The sequence below is a fragment of the Biomphalaria glabrata genome, chromosome 1 (genome assembly GCF_947242115.1).
Source record: "Biomphalaria glabrata chromosome 1, xgBioGlab47.1, whole genome shotgun sequence".
Lineage (NCBI taxonomy): Eukaryota > Metazoa > Mollusca > Gastropoda > Planorbidae > Biomphalaria > Biomphalaria glabrata.
Genome location: NC_074711.1, coordinates 5,340,877 through 5,354,206, shown reverse-complemented (window position 1 = coordinate 5,354,206; position 13,330 = coordinate 5,340,877). Strand labels below are relative to the sequence as shown.

General features: G+C 33.9%; 1 protein-coding gene across 4 annotated transcripts in view; it reads left to right on the top strand.

Annotated features, from left to right (window-relative positions):
* The first annotated feature begins 3,859 nt into the window (after positions 1–3,859).
* The window catches only part of LOC106053985 (cytosolic carboxypeptidase 1-like), a 30,830-nt gene continuing 21,359 nt past the window's right edge, over positions 3,860–13,330 (top strand). For all 4 annotated transcript variants that reach the window (XM_013209682.2, XM_013209681.2, XM_013209680.2 and 1 more), the window contains exons 1-9: positions 3,860–3,918; positions 7,065–7,133; positions 7,782–7,912; positions 8,981–9,048; positions 9,718–9,784; positions 9,891–10,040; positions 10,825–10,956; positions 11,959–12,090; positions 12,808–12,954. In XM_013209682.2, the coding sequence (XP_013065136.2) occupies positions 7,084–7,133; positions 7,782–7,912; positions 8,981–9,048; positions 9,718–9,784; positions 9,891–10,040; positions 10,825–10,956; positions 11,959–12,090; positions 12,808–12,954 (877 nt within the window). In that variant the 5' untranslated portion in view covers positions 3,860–3,918; positions 7,065–7,083. The remainder of the gene's footprint in view (positions 3,919–7,064; positions 7,134–7,781; positions 7,913–8,980; positions 9,049–9,717; positions 9,785–9,890; positions 10,041–10,824; positions 10,957–11,958; positions 12,091–12,807; positions 12,955–13,330) is intronic.

Here is a 13,330-nt window from a genome sequence, read left to right as displayed (position 1 = left end):
ATTCTTTTCAGTGGCGACCATAAACAGTTCAAAACTTTGTCTCCATTTTTTCCATCTTTCAGATAGATTACCGTCTAGTGACAACGGTCTTGGAGGATCGAATAATTCCATTATTCGTACAGATTCTAGATTCTATGTCTAGATCTAGATCTAACAACATGAACTAACGACACCACAAATAAAATGTACTTTTAGCAATTTAGAAACCACTAGATCTAAATCTACCTGTTACCAGCACTTTAAAGCAATGTGACACTAGATTTGACACCTAATCTAACACCAGATCTGACACAAGATCTGAAACCAAAACTGACACCATGTTCTGTAGTCACAGATTAATAATAAATTACTGTAAAGTTACTAATTAATAATGATAATAACGAGACTGTCTTTATCAAGGTAGACATATATAACTAACTTTTATTTCCGTCCCATTCTTTGCTTTCGCATAAAACATAGACAACAAACAATGACGTAATATCTTCTAATATTAACACAATCCCAATAAAATACAGTAAATGAAGGTGTAAATGGAAGCGTAACCTAATATTAATGTAACAGAAAAAAAGATGGCGCTGTTTGAGACTTATGGAAAGAAAGGAAATAACGTTAAGACCTAAAATCTTTATTATTTTTTTAAAGATACAATACATACAAACACTAACAATCAGTTGGCCTCCTTCAGTCATAGAAATGGTTCATCTCGCACACTTCCTCGTGTGACTGTGGAGTGATATTTTGGAGAGACACTCTCGTCCAAAAATATCGCAGGTTAAGGTGGCTTTCCTTTTGATGGTAGAGGAGCTGGCCATTTTTCGCATTTTACGTTTTTCTTCCAGAGCTAAGGCCCATGTTCGTTCGCTGACATAGCTTTCTTGGTCACTGTCTCTCTCCATCTGGTGCGGTCTACAGCTATGTTTTCCCAATGGTTAGTATTGATGTTCACTGATTTGAGGTCCCGTTTAATTACATCTATGTAACGGAGGTGGGGGCGACCAGTTTTTCTTGAGCCAGTCGCGAGTTGTCCGTAGAGGATGACTTTCGGGATGCGCTTGTCCTCCATCCGGCGAACGTGTCTAAGCCAGCGCAAGCGGAGTTGTCTGAGGGCTGTAAAGATGCTGGGAACACCTGTTTGCGCAAGGATCTCAGTATTGCACGCTCTTTCTTTCCATGTGACTTTCAAGATCCTACGGAGATATAGCAAATGGAATGAGTTTTGTTTTCTCTTTTGCTTCACACACAAATTTCATATAAAATTCGAATACTAATAACAAAATAATTTTTTTTTGATTATCCGATACAGGGTCCAAATAAATACAATTTCTATGTTTCTATTGTAGACTTTGCTATTCAGTGTGTATCTTATCTTATAAAATACAGACATCACTTCAAAAAAGAAGATGATTATGTCCTACGCGTGTTCCTAGTTCAATCTAGTTAATGATTTAAATTCTTGAAGTCCTGGCTAGCTCGGGCAACCCATTCCATGCTCTAATAGCACTAGGGAAGAAAGAGCATTTGTACAAATTTGTTCTATCATATGGAACAAGAAATGTGCCTTTAACTTTGTGTCTTTCTGAGTATTTGATTAAATTTTGTTTTTGTATTTGAAGATTATGGTTCAGTGTTTTATGTATAATTGCTACTTTACTTTTAAGTCTTTCTATCCTAAAGGCTTTCTAAATTTAGACAGATAGATGATAATAGGGTCTGCAAGACCTAATATTTGGTGGAAATAAACAGAGTTTTACACCATTTTTTCGTTCTCATTCAATGAAGTTTAATTACTAAGTTAATCTAGTGATTTTAACATATATAAAAAAAAAATGTTACGAGAAATAATTTGTCATTTTAAAAATGATCTCAATATTGTTAAAAACCTAAAACAAAAAAAAAAATCGAAAGTTTGGCGACACAAACGATGGAATGGCAGATGGAACAGAAAAAAAGATTTAAGAATGCAAGGATTTTTTTTTTGGCTTATTTTACAAACCTCATTGCAAATAACAAGTTGAACAACAGGACAAAAACATTTGGAGTGTTAGTTGTAAAAGAATCAAATCCCTGCTATCCGTCTCAGCATTTTTTGTCTCTGAAAGCTTAAAAAAAAAAAAAACGTAACGAATGCCATAAGAAGAGCGGTTTCATAAAAGCTCACAACTTATAAGTTCAATTGTTAGGCAGAACGGGTATTAAGAAACTAAGTAATAATAATATTAAAATAAAAGGGTAGGGGAGAGGCATGCAAATTATTTTACCTGCGACTATAAACTTTACCGTCAGTGAATATAGCAGATAAAACATAATAGGCCTACAATTCCACAACTTTGTTATTTTTTTGGTAAATTTTAAAACCTTTTTAAAGACATTGTCTTGTACAAGCATTAATCTCATGCCGAGAACCAGAAAATTCAAGCAATGGAAGATCATTTAATTTTAGAACATGAAAAACGTAACAAAAATACTGTTTTTTTTTTAAAAAACAAAACAAAACCTGGATACCTCTTTTATACAACTTGACCTATGGGGCGCTTTGTTGGCCTCCTTCAGTCGTAGGACGACTACGGTTCATCTCGTAGAAAGCGAGATAAAAGCCTGAGCATTGTTTATGGTCAGAACGATGTCGCCCACACAGCAGTATGCAGTATATATATATATATATATATATATATATATATATATATATATATATATATATATATATATATATATATATATATATATATATATATATATATATATATTATTCTCATAAAATAAATGTTATTTTGACTGCTAAAATCGGACTAAGTCTGTGTATAATAGTTATATAGCCTATGTTTATCACATACTAAGTGTGTAGCGCAACCAAATAATCACAGCTAATAGTCACAGATCATTTTACATTTTGGTGGCCAGTAACGGTTTGTCTACGACACAACTGATGACATGCACAGACTTCTTGGAACACTAGTTATCCCTGTTACATAGTCACAGCTCAAGAACACACGAACCTAGCAGCATTGAGAATACAGCACGCAGACCTCAGACCATTTTACATGTGCCTCCCTGTAAGCGCTATAAAGATTAATCTAGGCGCTATTTTGCCCTCACTAGCAGATGAAAGTAGCTGGTAGCAGATGGCCTCTGAGACAGACAGTTGGGGAGCTCTCACAAAGGCTGCGGGACAAACATTTGAGACTCAAAGAAAAGCATTTATTGGAGACAGGCGCATAAGACGAAAAGAAAACTTAAATGGACTACCACTAAAAGTAGGCCTACCAGCGGACAATGGAATTGTCTGCACGAAGTGCGGGAAAATATGCAGGCCCAACTGGGTTTGTGTAGTCATGTGAAAAACTGCACTTATCTTTAATCTTTGAAATCGAAGACATTGCCATTAGCGTGTTTTTTTTTTAATTTTATTTAGTTTATTTCTACTATTCAATGGTTGCTGAAATGGAAAGCATGTGTGGATCATTGGACGAGTCCCAATAGTGGAGCATATCAATGAGATCTAAATGACAGTAAATGCGGTTTTGTATGAACGTCATAAATGGAGGATATCATCGTTAATTATACCTATGTTAAGCAGATTTTCTCAAACTTTAAACATATGTGTACCCCTTCAATAATTTGTGTAACTCTTGAGTACCCCCCCCCCCCAATAAATAAAATTTAAAAAATATAAACTAAATTTTATTGTTAAAAAATATAAATAAATGTTATATTACAAATAACATTAATTTGCATCAATGAGAAGGAGAAGCATAAATTATGCGTACCCCTTTCAAACTCTTCCTAATCTCCTGGTGGTACGAGTAACATACTCTGGGAAACACTACGTGAGCAGGGACTGTGAACTCTCTAAAAACAGAAGAGTCGCCGGAAGCACAATGGCGACGCTTGGCTTTGTGTAGCAACGGTGCAAAAAATATGGTAAAATATCGAAGCTTTCACATTTTAGTCATGAAAATTTGAACATGTGCACGTGAAATACATTTAGAATAGAATCAATAGATCTACATTTTAGTGTCAACACTTAGATTGACTTAGATCTAGTGACACTGACTGTCATTATTAATCAACATTCTTTAATATAAAAAAGTAGCAACAAGTTCAACACAAGATAATTTTAATTAAATTAAAATAATATTAAATATATTTATAAATAATAAATAATATTAAATATACTATATAATATAGATCTAGATGATAGATCTATTTGAATTTATTTATCAATAATTAATGATGTGGATCTACTTAATATCTAGACAATCTAGGCCTGGAGTAGTTTATAAAAAATAATATATATTAAAATTTAACACCTAACCCAAAAAGTAAGCAGACAGCTGCGGAGTGAAAACATAAACAATGTAATATCTAAAGTCAGTAAAGATAACAACAAAAACCTATGGTCATACATTAAGTTGATTAAGTCTAAGAAAATGGAAACAACAGGCTTAGCGCCATTAAAAAGAGAAGATAACTAACACATATGATAATGAAACTAAAGCTAACATCCTAAATAAATACTTAGATCAGCATTTTCAGCCCCAGGAGACAAAGACAGATTACTTACTTTAAACCAAGTAGACAACATAGGAGATGTAGAAGTACAAGAAAAGGGAATCTAAAAACTATTAGCAAACATAAAAATAAATAAAGCGTCTGGACCTGATGGTATTCCAGCTAGATTACTCAAAGAACTAAGCAATGAGCTAGCACCAGTGTTCAAAATACTTTTTTCAGGCATCTCTTAACCAGAGTAGAGTACCAACGGACTGGAAAGAAGCTAACGTCACCCCTCTATTTAAAAATGGAGAAAAATCAGACCCAGGAAACTACAGACCAGTATCACTTACCAATTTCACATGTAAAATCCTAGAACACATAATATGTAGCAACATCATAAACCACTTAGACAAACATAATGTCCTTACTCCATACCAACATGGCTTTAGAAAATATAGATCATGTGAAACACAACTAATAGGACTAATTGATGATTTTTCAAAAGGTTTAGACAACAGTGAGCAAATAGATGCTATCTTACTAGATTTTTCCAAAGCTTTTGATAAAGTTCACCACCATAGTTTGCTTAAAAAATTATAATATTTTGGCATTGATGGTCAATTGCATCAGTGGATTAAAGATTTTCTGATAGGGAGAGAGCAAACTGTAATAATAAATGGCTCTAATCAACACCAATAATAGTAAACTCAGGCGTACCTCAAGGAACAGTCTTAGGTCTGCTACTATTTTAATTTACACAAACAATTTACCAAATTGCATTAGTTCAGGAACAAAAGTCGCAGATGATTGCATAATATATAGAACAATAAAAACAACAAAAGATACAGAAATTTTACTTAGAGAATTAGATGAATTACAGAAATGGGAATCAAATTGGAGCATGTCTTTCCACCCAGAAAAATGTCAGTTATTAAGAATAACAAAAAAACTAAAACCAAATTATTCCACTTATCTTATTCATGGTAAACCAGTAACACAGACCAAAAACGCAAAATACCTAGTTGTTATAATAAATGAAAAACTGTCATGGAATCCCTATATTGATGAAGCTAAACATAAAACTAAAATGTTATTTAACCTTGGTTAGGCCAATAATAGAATATGCATCCCCAGTTTGGGACCCATCAACTCAAGAAAACATTAAGAAACTGGAGCAGACACAAAATAAAGCAGTGAGATTCATAACAAACAAATATTCACATTTGACTAGAGTGTCACTAGAGTAACACCTTTAGTTAAATCACTAAATTTAGAAAGCCTTCAGGACAGAAAACGCAAAAGTAAAGTAGCAATTATACATAAAACACTGAACCATAATCTTCAAATACAAAAACAAAATTTAATAAAATACTCAGAAAGACACAAAGATAAAGGCACATTCCTCATCCCATATCTTAGGACAAATTTGTACAAATACTCCTTCTTCCCTAGTGCTATTAGAGCATGGAATGGGTTGCCTGAGCTAGCCAGGAAAACCAGTGACTTGGCAGAATTTAAGACATTGGTTAATTTGCATGACTGAATGCATGACGCGTAGGATGTAATCATCTTCTTTTTTGAAGTAACGTCTGTATTATGAGTGAGTCTGGTGTGAATGTACACTTTGGTTTCTTATAGTTATAATGTTTTTTGTTTGGTGTAATGCACAAATTGTAAGACAAATTTCCTTACGGATAATAAAGATTATTATTATTATTATTATTATATAAGATTGAGATAAAATGAAATAAATATTTTTGACTTCAGTAATAATATAAAATTATATTTTGAACAAACTCACTACAAAAACGTGTCTTTTCACTCTGGCATTCTGGAGTTGTCTGGCCTACCCAAAATAGCTTCTGACAGTGCCACTTATCTTGCATCATTCACACTGCATAGCCACCAACCAATTGCTAACTTCTTCTCTCTGTCACCATAGAAACACACAACACACACTTCATAGCATTGCACAAAGGAAAACATGACTGCAAGGTATACCAATAGAAATTAGATCTCAACTGATTAATAATGGATGGACTCTGAGTTATTATTTGAAATTTAAATGTTAAATTTAAATATTATTTGAAATGTAAATTAATGTACGCTAATATGAAAGATATAATAAAATGTAACACCTGATAATGGTCGTTACGTTTATGAAGTCATAAGGCAGAATTTAGGTCATTGTTTAATATGCATCTCTAAATGCATGGCAGTAAAATTTACAGATATGTATGCAACGATTAAATATGTTTTTGTCATACTCAGAAGGTTCCACCATCAAATCCTTGAACCCAGACCCATGATCACCTTTCTATGCTACTACTTTTACAGTAAAGGTTTGACATAACACAAAAATTAAAGTACCCTAAGTCTTATCAACTCAGATTGTATCCCTAGATTAATATTTATATTAAATTTAAGGTCAGTAGCTCATCACATGAATCGGGGCATATTTTTTTTTTAATTACATGTGACCAGACAAAGAAATATAAATTCAGACGCACTGAAATATATGTATATATATGTATTAAATAGAGTGTCCAACTGTTTTTTTTCTTTTCCAGATATGAAACCTTGAGTACAATGAGTGTTTCTACCTCCTCAGAACCATCATCTGAAAAAGTTTTAGATAGGTCAGTCCATGTTAGACACATTGTAAATTTCTTTGATTATTTTCTTGAAAGTAAACTTGGCATTCAGCTCTATCCAGGAATTAGTTTTCATGTAGCATCATTAGAAGAAACCAATGGAAAGATTTAAAGTATTTTCTATTTTGGACTAGTTAAAAAAATGTTCTCTAGATGAGTCTAATAAACAAAAATAATACCACCACTGTGACACTATTCTCCAACATAAAGGCCATAAAATTTGAATAAATTGTATTGCTTTTTGCTAACTTGATTAATTTTCATTAGTTTTAAAATTATATTGATGCTCTGACTTCCGAACTAGGGGTCTCGGGTTTGAATCCTGATGAAGACTGGGGTTTTTTCATTTTAGGATCCTTGGGCACCCCTGAGTCCACCCAGCTCTAATGGGTACCTGAGATTAGTTGGAGAAAAGTAAAGGCGGTTGGTCATTGTGCTGGCCACATAACACTCTCGTTAACAGTTAGGCACAGACACAGATGACCTTTACATCATTTGCCCAATAGATCACAAGGTCTTAAAGGGGAACTTTACTTTTTAATATACAGATTTATCTTAATTGTTCAATATCTTATGATTGTCATGCATCTAATAATTTACGATTACTACAAACACAATCTGTTTATTATCTAGGAGTAAGTTAAACTACTGGGTGCAGCATTTGGCCAAAATTTTAAACAAAAACCAGAAAAAAGTGAATTATGAAGATGTGCATCAGATTCGATTTGCCACCAACAAACTGCTTCACGTCATTCAACAAATAGGTCAGTTGAAATAGTCAAGTATATATATATATATATATATTAAAAATATTATTGTTTTAGTCCAAAAGTAAAAGATAAGTACCAGTACAGTATTTAACTTGGCTACACAGTCGTAGCTGTCATCTACATATTTCCCAACATCCAAGCAGACAAAATTATTGTCTTCTGGTGGTTGACTTAAGTTCTTTTCTTGCTGTCCACACATGTCTTCAGCAAAAGCTTTGCTTACAGTCTCAAATGTGTATCCCGCTGGTTTTTAAAGACTTCTACTACCATCTCTATCAGAAGTCTTTTGCAGCCTGCTGTTCTCCTCTATACCAGTTAATTGAAACTGATGCCTGAGCTGTTCTTTAAATTGTTTTGGGAGCTTGCCAAAAAAGATTATCTTTGGCACATGGTTGCCTTTGATACAGATTAGGTTTCCTGATGTATGCAGCTGTCAAAGAGTTAGCAGTGCCTGTCAACACTGTGGTTCACAATGCTATTTGTATAAGTAAGACGTTTGAATGTTAAAGATATTAAACAAATACTGTCAATAGTCCAATGGCATGGTTTCAAGTATAGTATAACAAAGGTACAAATACTGGCTTACCTATTTGAAGTCATATTTAGTGGTGCAATGCAATTGCAAAGGAATGTCAATGTAGAGAGGAGGGAATGAAAATTGAAATTGATGAAGTAGTTTAATTCTATGGATATAAATTGATATATCTATATAAATAGCTTTGTGTGTTTACAATCTAATAAGTTGACTTTTTGTTGGTTCCTTGTACATAGTTAAATAAGTTGATGTTTTGTGTATGCTCTAATAATTAACTTAATTCTTCATGCAAGTACATTCGAATAATTTTTTGCTGGGTTTGTGCACATCTTGATAAGTTGAGTCTTTTGTGGGTGTACATTTCAATAAGTCGACGCATTATATGACTATGTTTTAATAAGTTGAAGTTTTATGTGTTGACAGTCTTAAATTTCTTATAGTTGATTTATTATGTATGTACAATCCACTATAATTAATATATTAGATGTGTACACTTTTAATGAACTGATATTATTATATTTTTTCAGAAAAACCTGGCAAAGATGCATTCGTCAGGCACTCATTGGCCATGGATACACTCATAACTATTCTACAGGTAAACACTTGTAGTTGTCACTAAATAGATTGTTGAACCTTTATTCATAAGTACCTGTAAAGTGATACTGTTTATTAATTTATTGTTATTTAGCAGTGCATTAATTTATAAATTTCTCTCACATACTTCTGAGAATAAAAATATTGCTTTTATATGAGATTTACAGAAGCCCAATATAGTCTTCTAAACTTGAACTACAAGGTGAAGTCTCTGAAACGAAAACAAATTGGATTACTGTCATTGAAACTTTTATTTTTCTTTATTTAATTACTTTCTTTACCTAAATAGTTACAAAAAAAAGTGTTAGTAAAGTTTTCCTTTCAGACCTTCTCATCTGTAGGACAGATAATGTCATGGTCATCTGTTTCTTTGCCCAATGGTTTAAAAGGGTGTCATGTCACTAGCACTATGACCAACTGCCTTTACTTTTCCCCAGCAAATGTCACCACTAGTGTGGATTCAGGGCCCTTAGCTTTACCACTCAGCCACAAGAAGCATTTTTATCTCAATCAGAATTTTTTTGTTTAATTTCGACTCTATTAGAAATTTACTTTACAAGTCATGTTTATTTTGTTTAAGGGAGATAACTTGAGTTCATTTAGTTTAGTTATATTTGTTTGTGTTTTGATCTAAAATGTCCACCTTATTTTATAATCATATAATCTTAAGGTTGTCACATGTGAACAGACACTAGGCAATGTGATCAACATATTTCTGGATATAGTTGGCAAGCAGCGTAAGTTGGTAGTCATTTTTTAAACAAATTTCTAAAAGTATTTTTCACTTTCGTTTGTGAAATGGAATTTGAAGGTTGTTTACAAAATTATTTGTATCCTCCTCAGAGCCAGTAAAGCGAGCATCGCTACTGGTCAGTCATGGCCTAACCACTGTGTTGTTTCACATTCTCAAGCTGACTCACTCAAATGATCTGGTACTTGGTGATGAGATACTCATTGCGATACACACTTTGCTCAGTCGCATAGGCCACAAAGGTAAACAGTTTATACAAGAAATCTAACTACATGACTACAGAAAGTAAAGTACTCCTTTCAGACCTTGCAATCTATAGGGTTGATGATGTCAAAGTTATCTGTTTCTATGGTTGACAGTTAACGAGGGTGTCATGGGGCCAGCACAATGACCAACTACTTTTACTTTTCCCTGACTAGTTCACTGAACATGCAAGGTATAGCTCACCAGGGCACATCAAGCTTGCTATAGCTTAAAAGACATGCTCTGTACAAGAGCTATTGAAAAAAAAAGAACTTGTCTAATAGTGACATTTTTTTTTTATAAAAGACAGGGATTACATACCACTTACTGATAAACAGTAGAAATTAATGTATATTTGATGGTTGCTGAGTGGTAAATAATTAGGCTTCCAAACCTGGGTCCCGGGTTCAGATCCTGTGAAGACTAGGATTTTTTACTTTTGAGATCATTAGGGTGCCTCTGAGTCTCCCAGCTCTAATGGGTACCTGACATTAGTTGTGGAAAAGTAAAGGCAACTGGTCACATGATGCCCTTATAAACCGTGGGCTACAGAAACAGATAGCAAGGTCTGAAAGGAGGGGGGGGGGGTATTTAACAAAAAGATAAAGACCGTGCCATTTTTCTCACATTGTCTTCCCCTTAGTATTTCGTTCACAAAACTTAGAGGGACTTACTAAACCTTACAAATATTTTGCTTCCATCAGAGTTCTATTTATTTGGAATAAGCTCACATATGAGAAAAGAGTTTTCTTGTGGTTTTAAAGAAGTTCGCTTACGTTTCAGATCGCAAATTTGCTGTGAAGGCTCGGCTTCACCAGAGCTTGATGGTGACATTAAACTTGGTGAAGACTCACTCTCACAACTTCAAAAACCTACAGCCTCTCCTTCAAGTTCTCAAGTTTTATACCAGTAACAGTGAGTTCTGATTTAGCTTCATCTTCTCTACTCAAAGCAGCCAGGGATACCAACGTCTTGGAAGAGTTAGAGTCATTGATTAAAATCCATGACTAGATTGACCTAGGAACACATGTAGGACGTAATCGTCTTCTTTTTTCAAGTAATGTCTGCATTTTATAAGAAAAGATGAAAAATTAATCTTTTTTAGTCTCTCAAAGAATTGTTTCAATAAGAATAAGAACTGAAATGCAAGATAATGTGTTATGTGCTCTAGATTGCCAGCTTGATGGCACTGGGTTCAAACCCTCCCAGCCACCATCCTGGGCTAAGATGTAAAACTAATCATAATAAAAGGTGTCAAAGGACAAGGAGTGGACATTTTTCTTGACAACTAAATCGCTGACAGACTTTTGGGTTATTCAAATCACACGGCTTTTAGTTCAGCACAGCTTTTCACAAACTTTGCAAAAATTTATTTAAGAATAATATAATCTTTTTTCCGGTGTCATTGCTTTATATCTTCTTATAATCTATTTTAGGAGTGAATGGCTTAAATCTGTTTATAATCTTTTTCAGGTGTGAATGCCTTAAATCTGTTTATAATCTTTTTCAGGTGTGAATGCCTTAAATCTGTGTATAATCTATTTCAGGTGTGATTGCCTTAAATCTGTTTATGATATATTTCAGGTGTGAATGCCTTAAATCTGTTAATAATCTATTTCAGGAGTGAATGGCTTAAATCTGTTTATGATATATTTCAGGTGTGAATGCCTTAAATCTGTTAATAATCTATTTCAGGAGTGAATGGCTTAAATCTGTTTATGATATATTTCAGGTGTGAATGCCTTAAATCTGTTAATAATCTATTTCAGGAGTGAATGGCTTAAATCTGTTTATGATATATTTCAGGTGTGAATGCCTTAAATCTGTTTATAATCTATTTCAGGAGTGAATGCCTTAAATCGGTTTATAATATATTTCAGGAGTGAATGGCTTAAATCTGTTAATAATCTATTTCAGGTGTGAATGCATCTTATCTTGGTAAACACAATGCAATCAGTTTAATGTTTAAAGTCATTAATTCTTGTGGTAAAAGACACACAGTAGATTTACGACTAGCGCTAGAGAATTTATGTAACTTGACCAAATCAAGTAAGTCCATATATAGTTTGTCATTACTTCAAATAGTCATTTGTAGTTACTTTTAAGGAATAGAAGGGCCAACATTAATTCTAATGGCTTAACTCTTTCTCTACGTAATTATTTACCACATTCTGGTGGAATCAACGTTGGTATCGTCTGTTAGGAGAGAAAGAGTTAAAGTATTTCTGCTCATTAAAAACCAGTATGCTTTGGGGAGGAGGGGCTTGTTAGCCTTGGCTGGCTACCCATCTAGACGATAGAAAACTCTGAATCCAAACCCCTGCTGCCTTGCGGCTACACCCAAACACAGGAAAGGCTTCAGGAGACAACCCTTGGGAAAAAATCAGTAGCTAGTCACCCTAAGGCAGATTGTGGCACACTGTGCTACAGTCTGGCAGAACCTGCGGCGCTACTGATCCCAAACTGTGTAAGATATTCCGTTCCTTTGGTCACATCCCCTGTATGGAGAGGGGGGAACTGCGACATTGTTCTGACCATAACCAATACCTAGGCTTTTATCTCTCTTTCTATGAGATTAACCATAATCATCCTATGACTGAGGGAGGCCAACAACTCATTGAATATGAAATGTCTGAGCAATCCACAAGCAAAGATTTAAGTTTATATTTTACAAAAATATTGAGATATTCTATTGTCATAAGTTAATCCAGCACTGTTTTGAATATAAAGCTTACTTGTAACAATACGCTTACTTTATTTTGCCAGAAAGTAATTCTGCTAGACTGATCAACATTGATGGCATCCCAATACTCCTTATACTTCATTCAGACTGGCAACAGCAGGACAGCAAACAAAGATACCTGGCCATTCGACGTTCAATTTTACTCATTTTAAAAAACATCACTAACTTAAGTAAGTATATGACAGAGCCATGCAACATTTTTAAGTAGTGACATATATTACTTAGAAAATGCTTCTTAATGCTTTTAAAGATGAATAGCACAAGGTTGGTGTTAAGTAGAATTCTGAAATTGTTTCTCTAGATCTTGTTGGCGATGTTGGGACTTGTTGGCCATAGTCTTCCTATCGTGGGTCCTTTATTTGAATCATAGCAAACCAGAATCCATTACATGGGCATCTGAAGTTTCTAGGAGATAGTAAAGTTAGTTAATTGATGTGGTGGCCACAAAACACTGTCACAATTGACTACCATTTTACCCCTAATATACTTACATTTTTCTCATCAAAATATGTTACTTGCAATTCAAAGGTCTTGCTGATCAGTTGG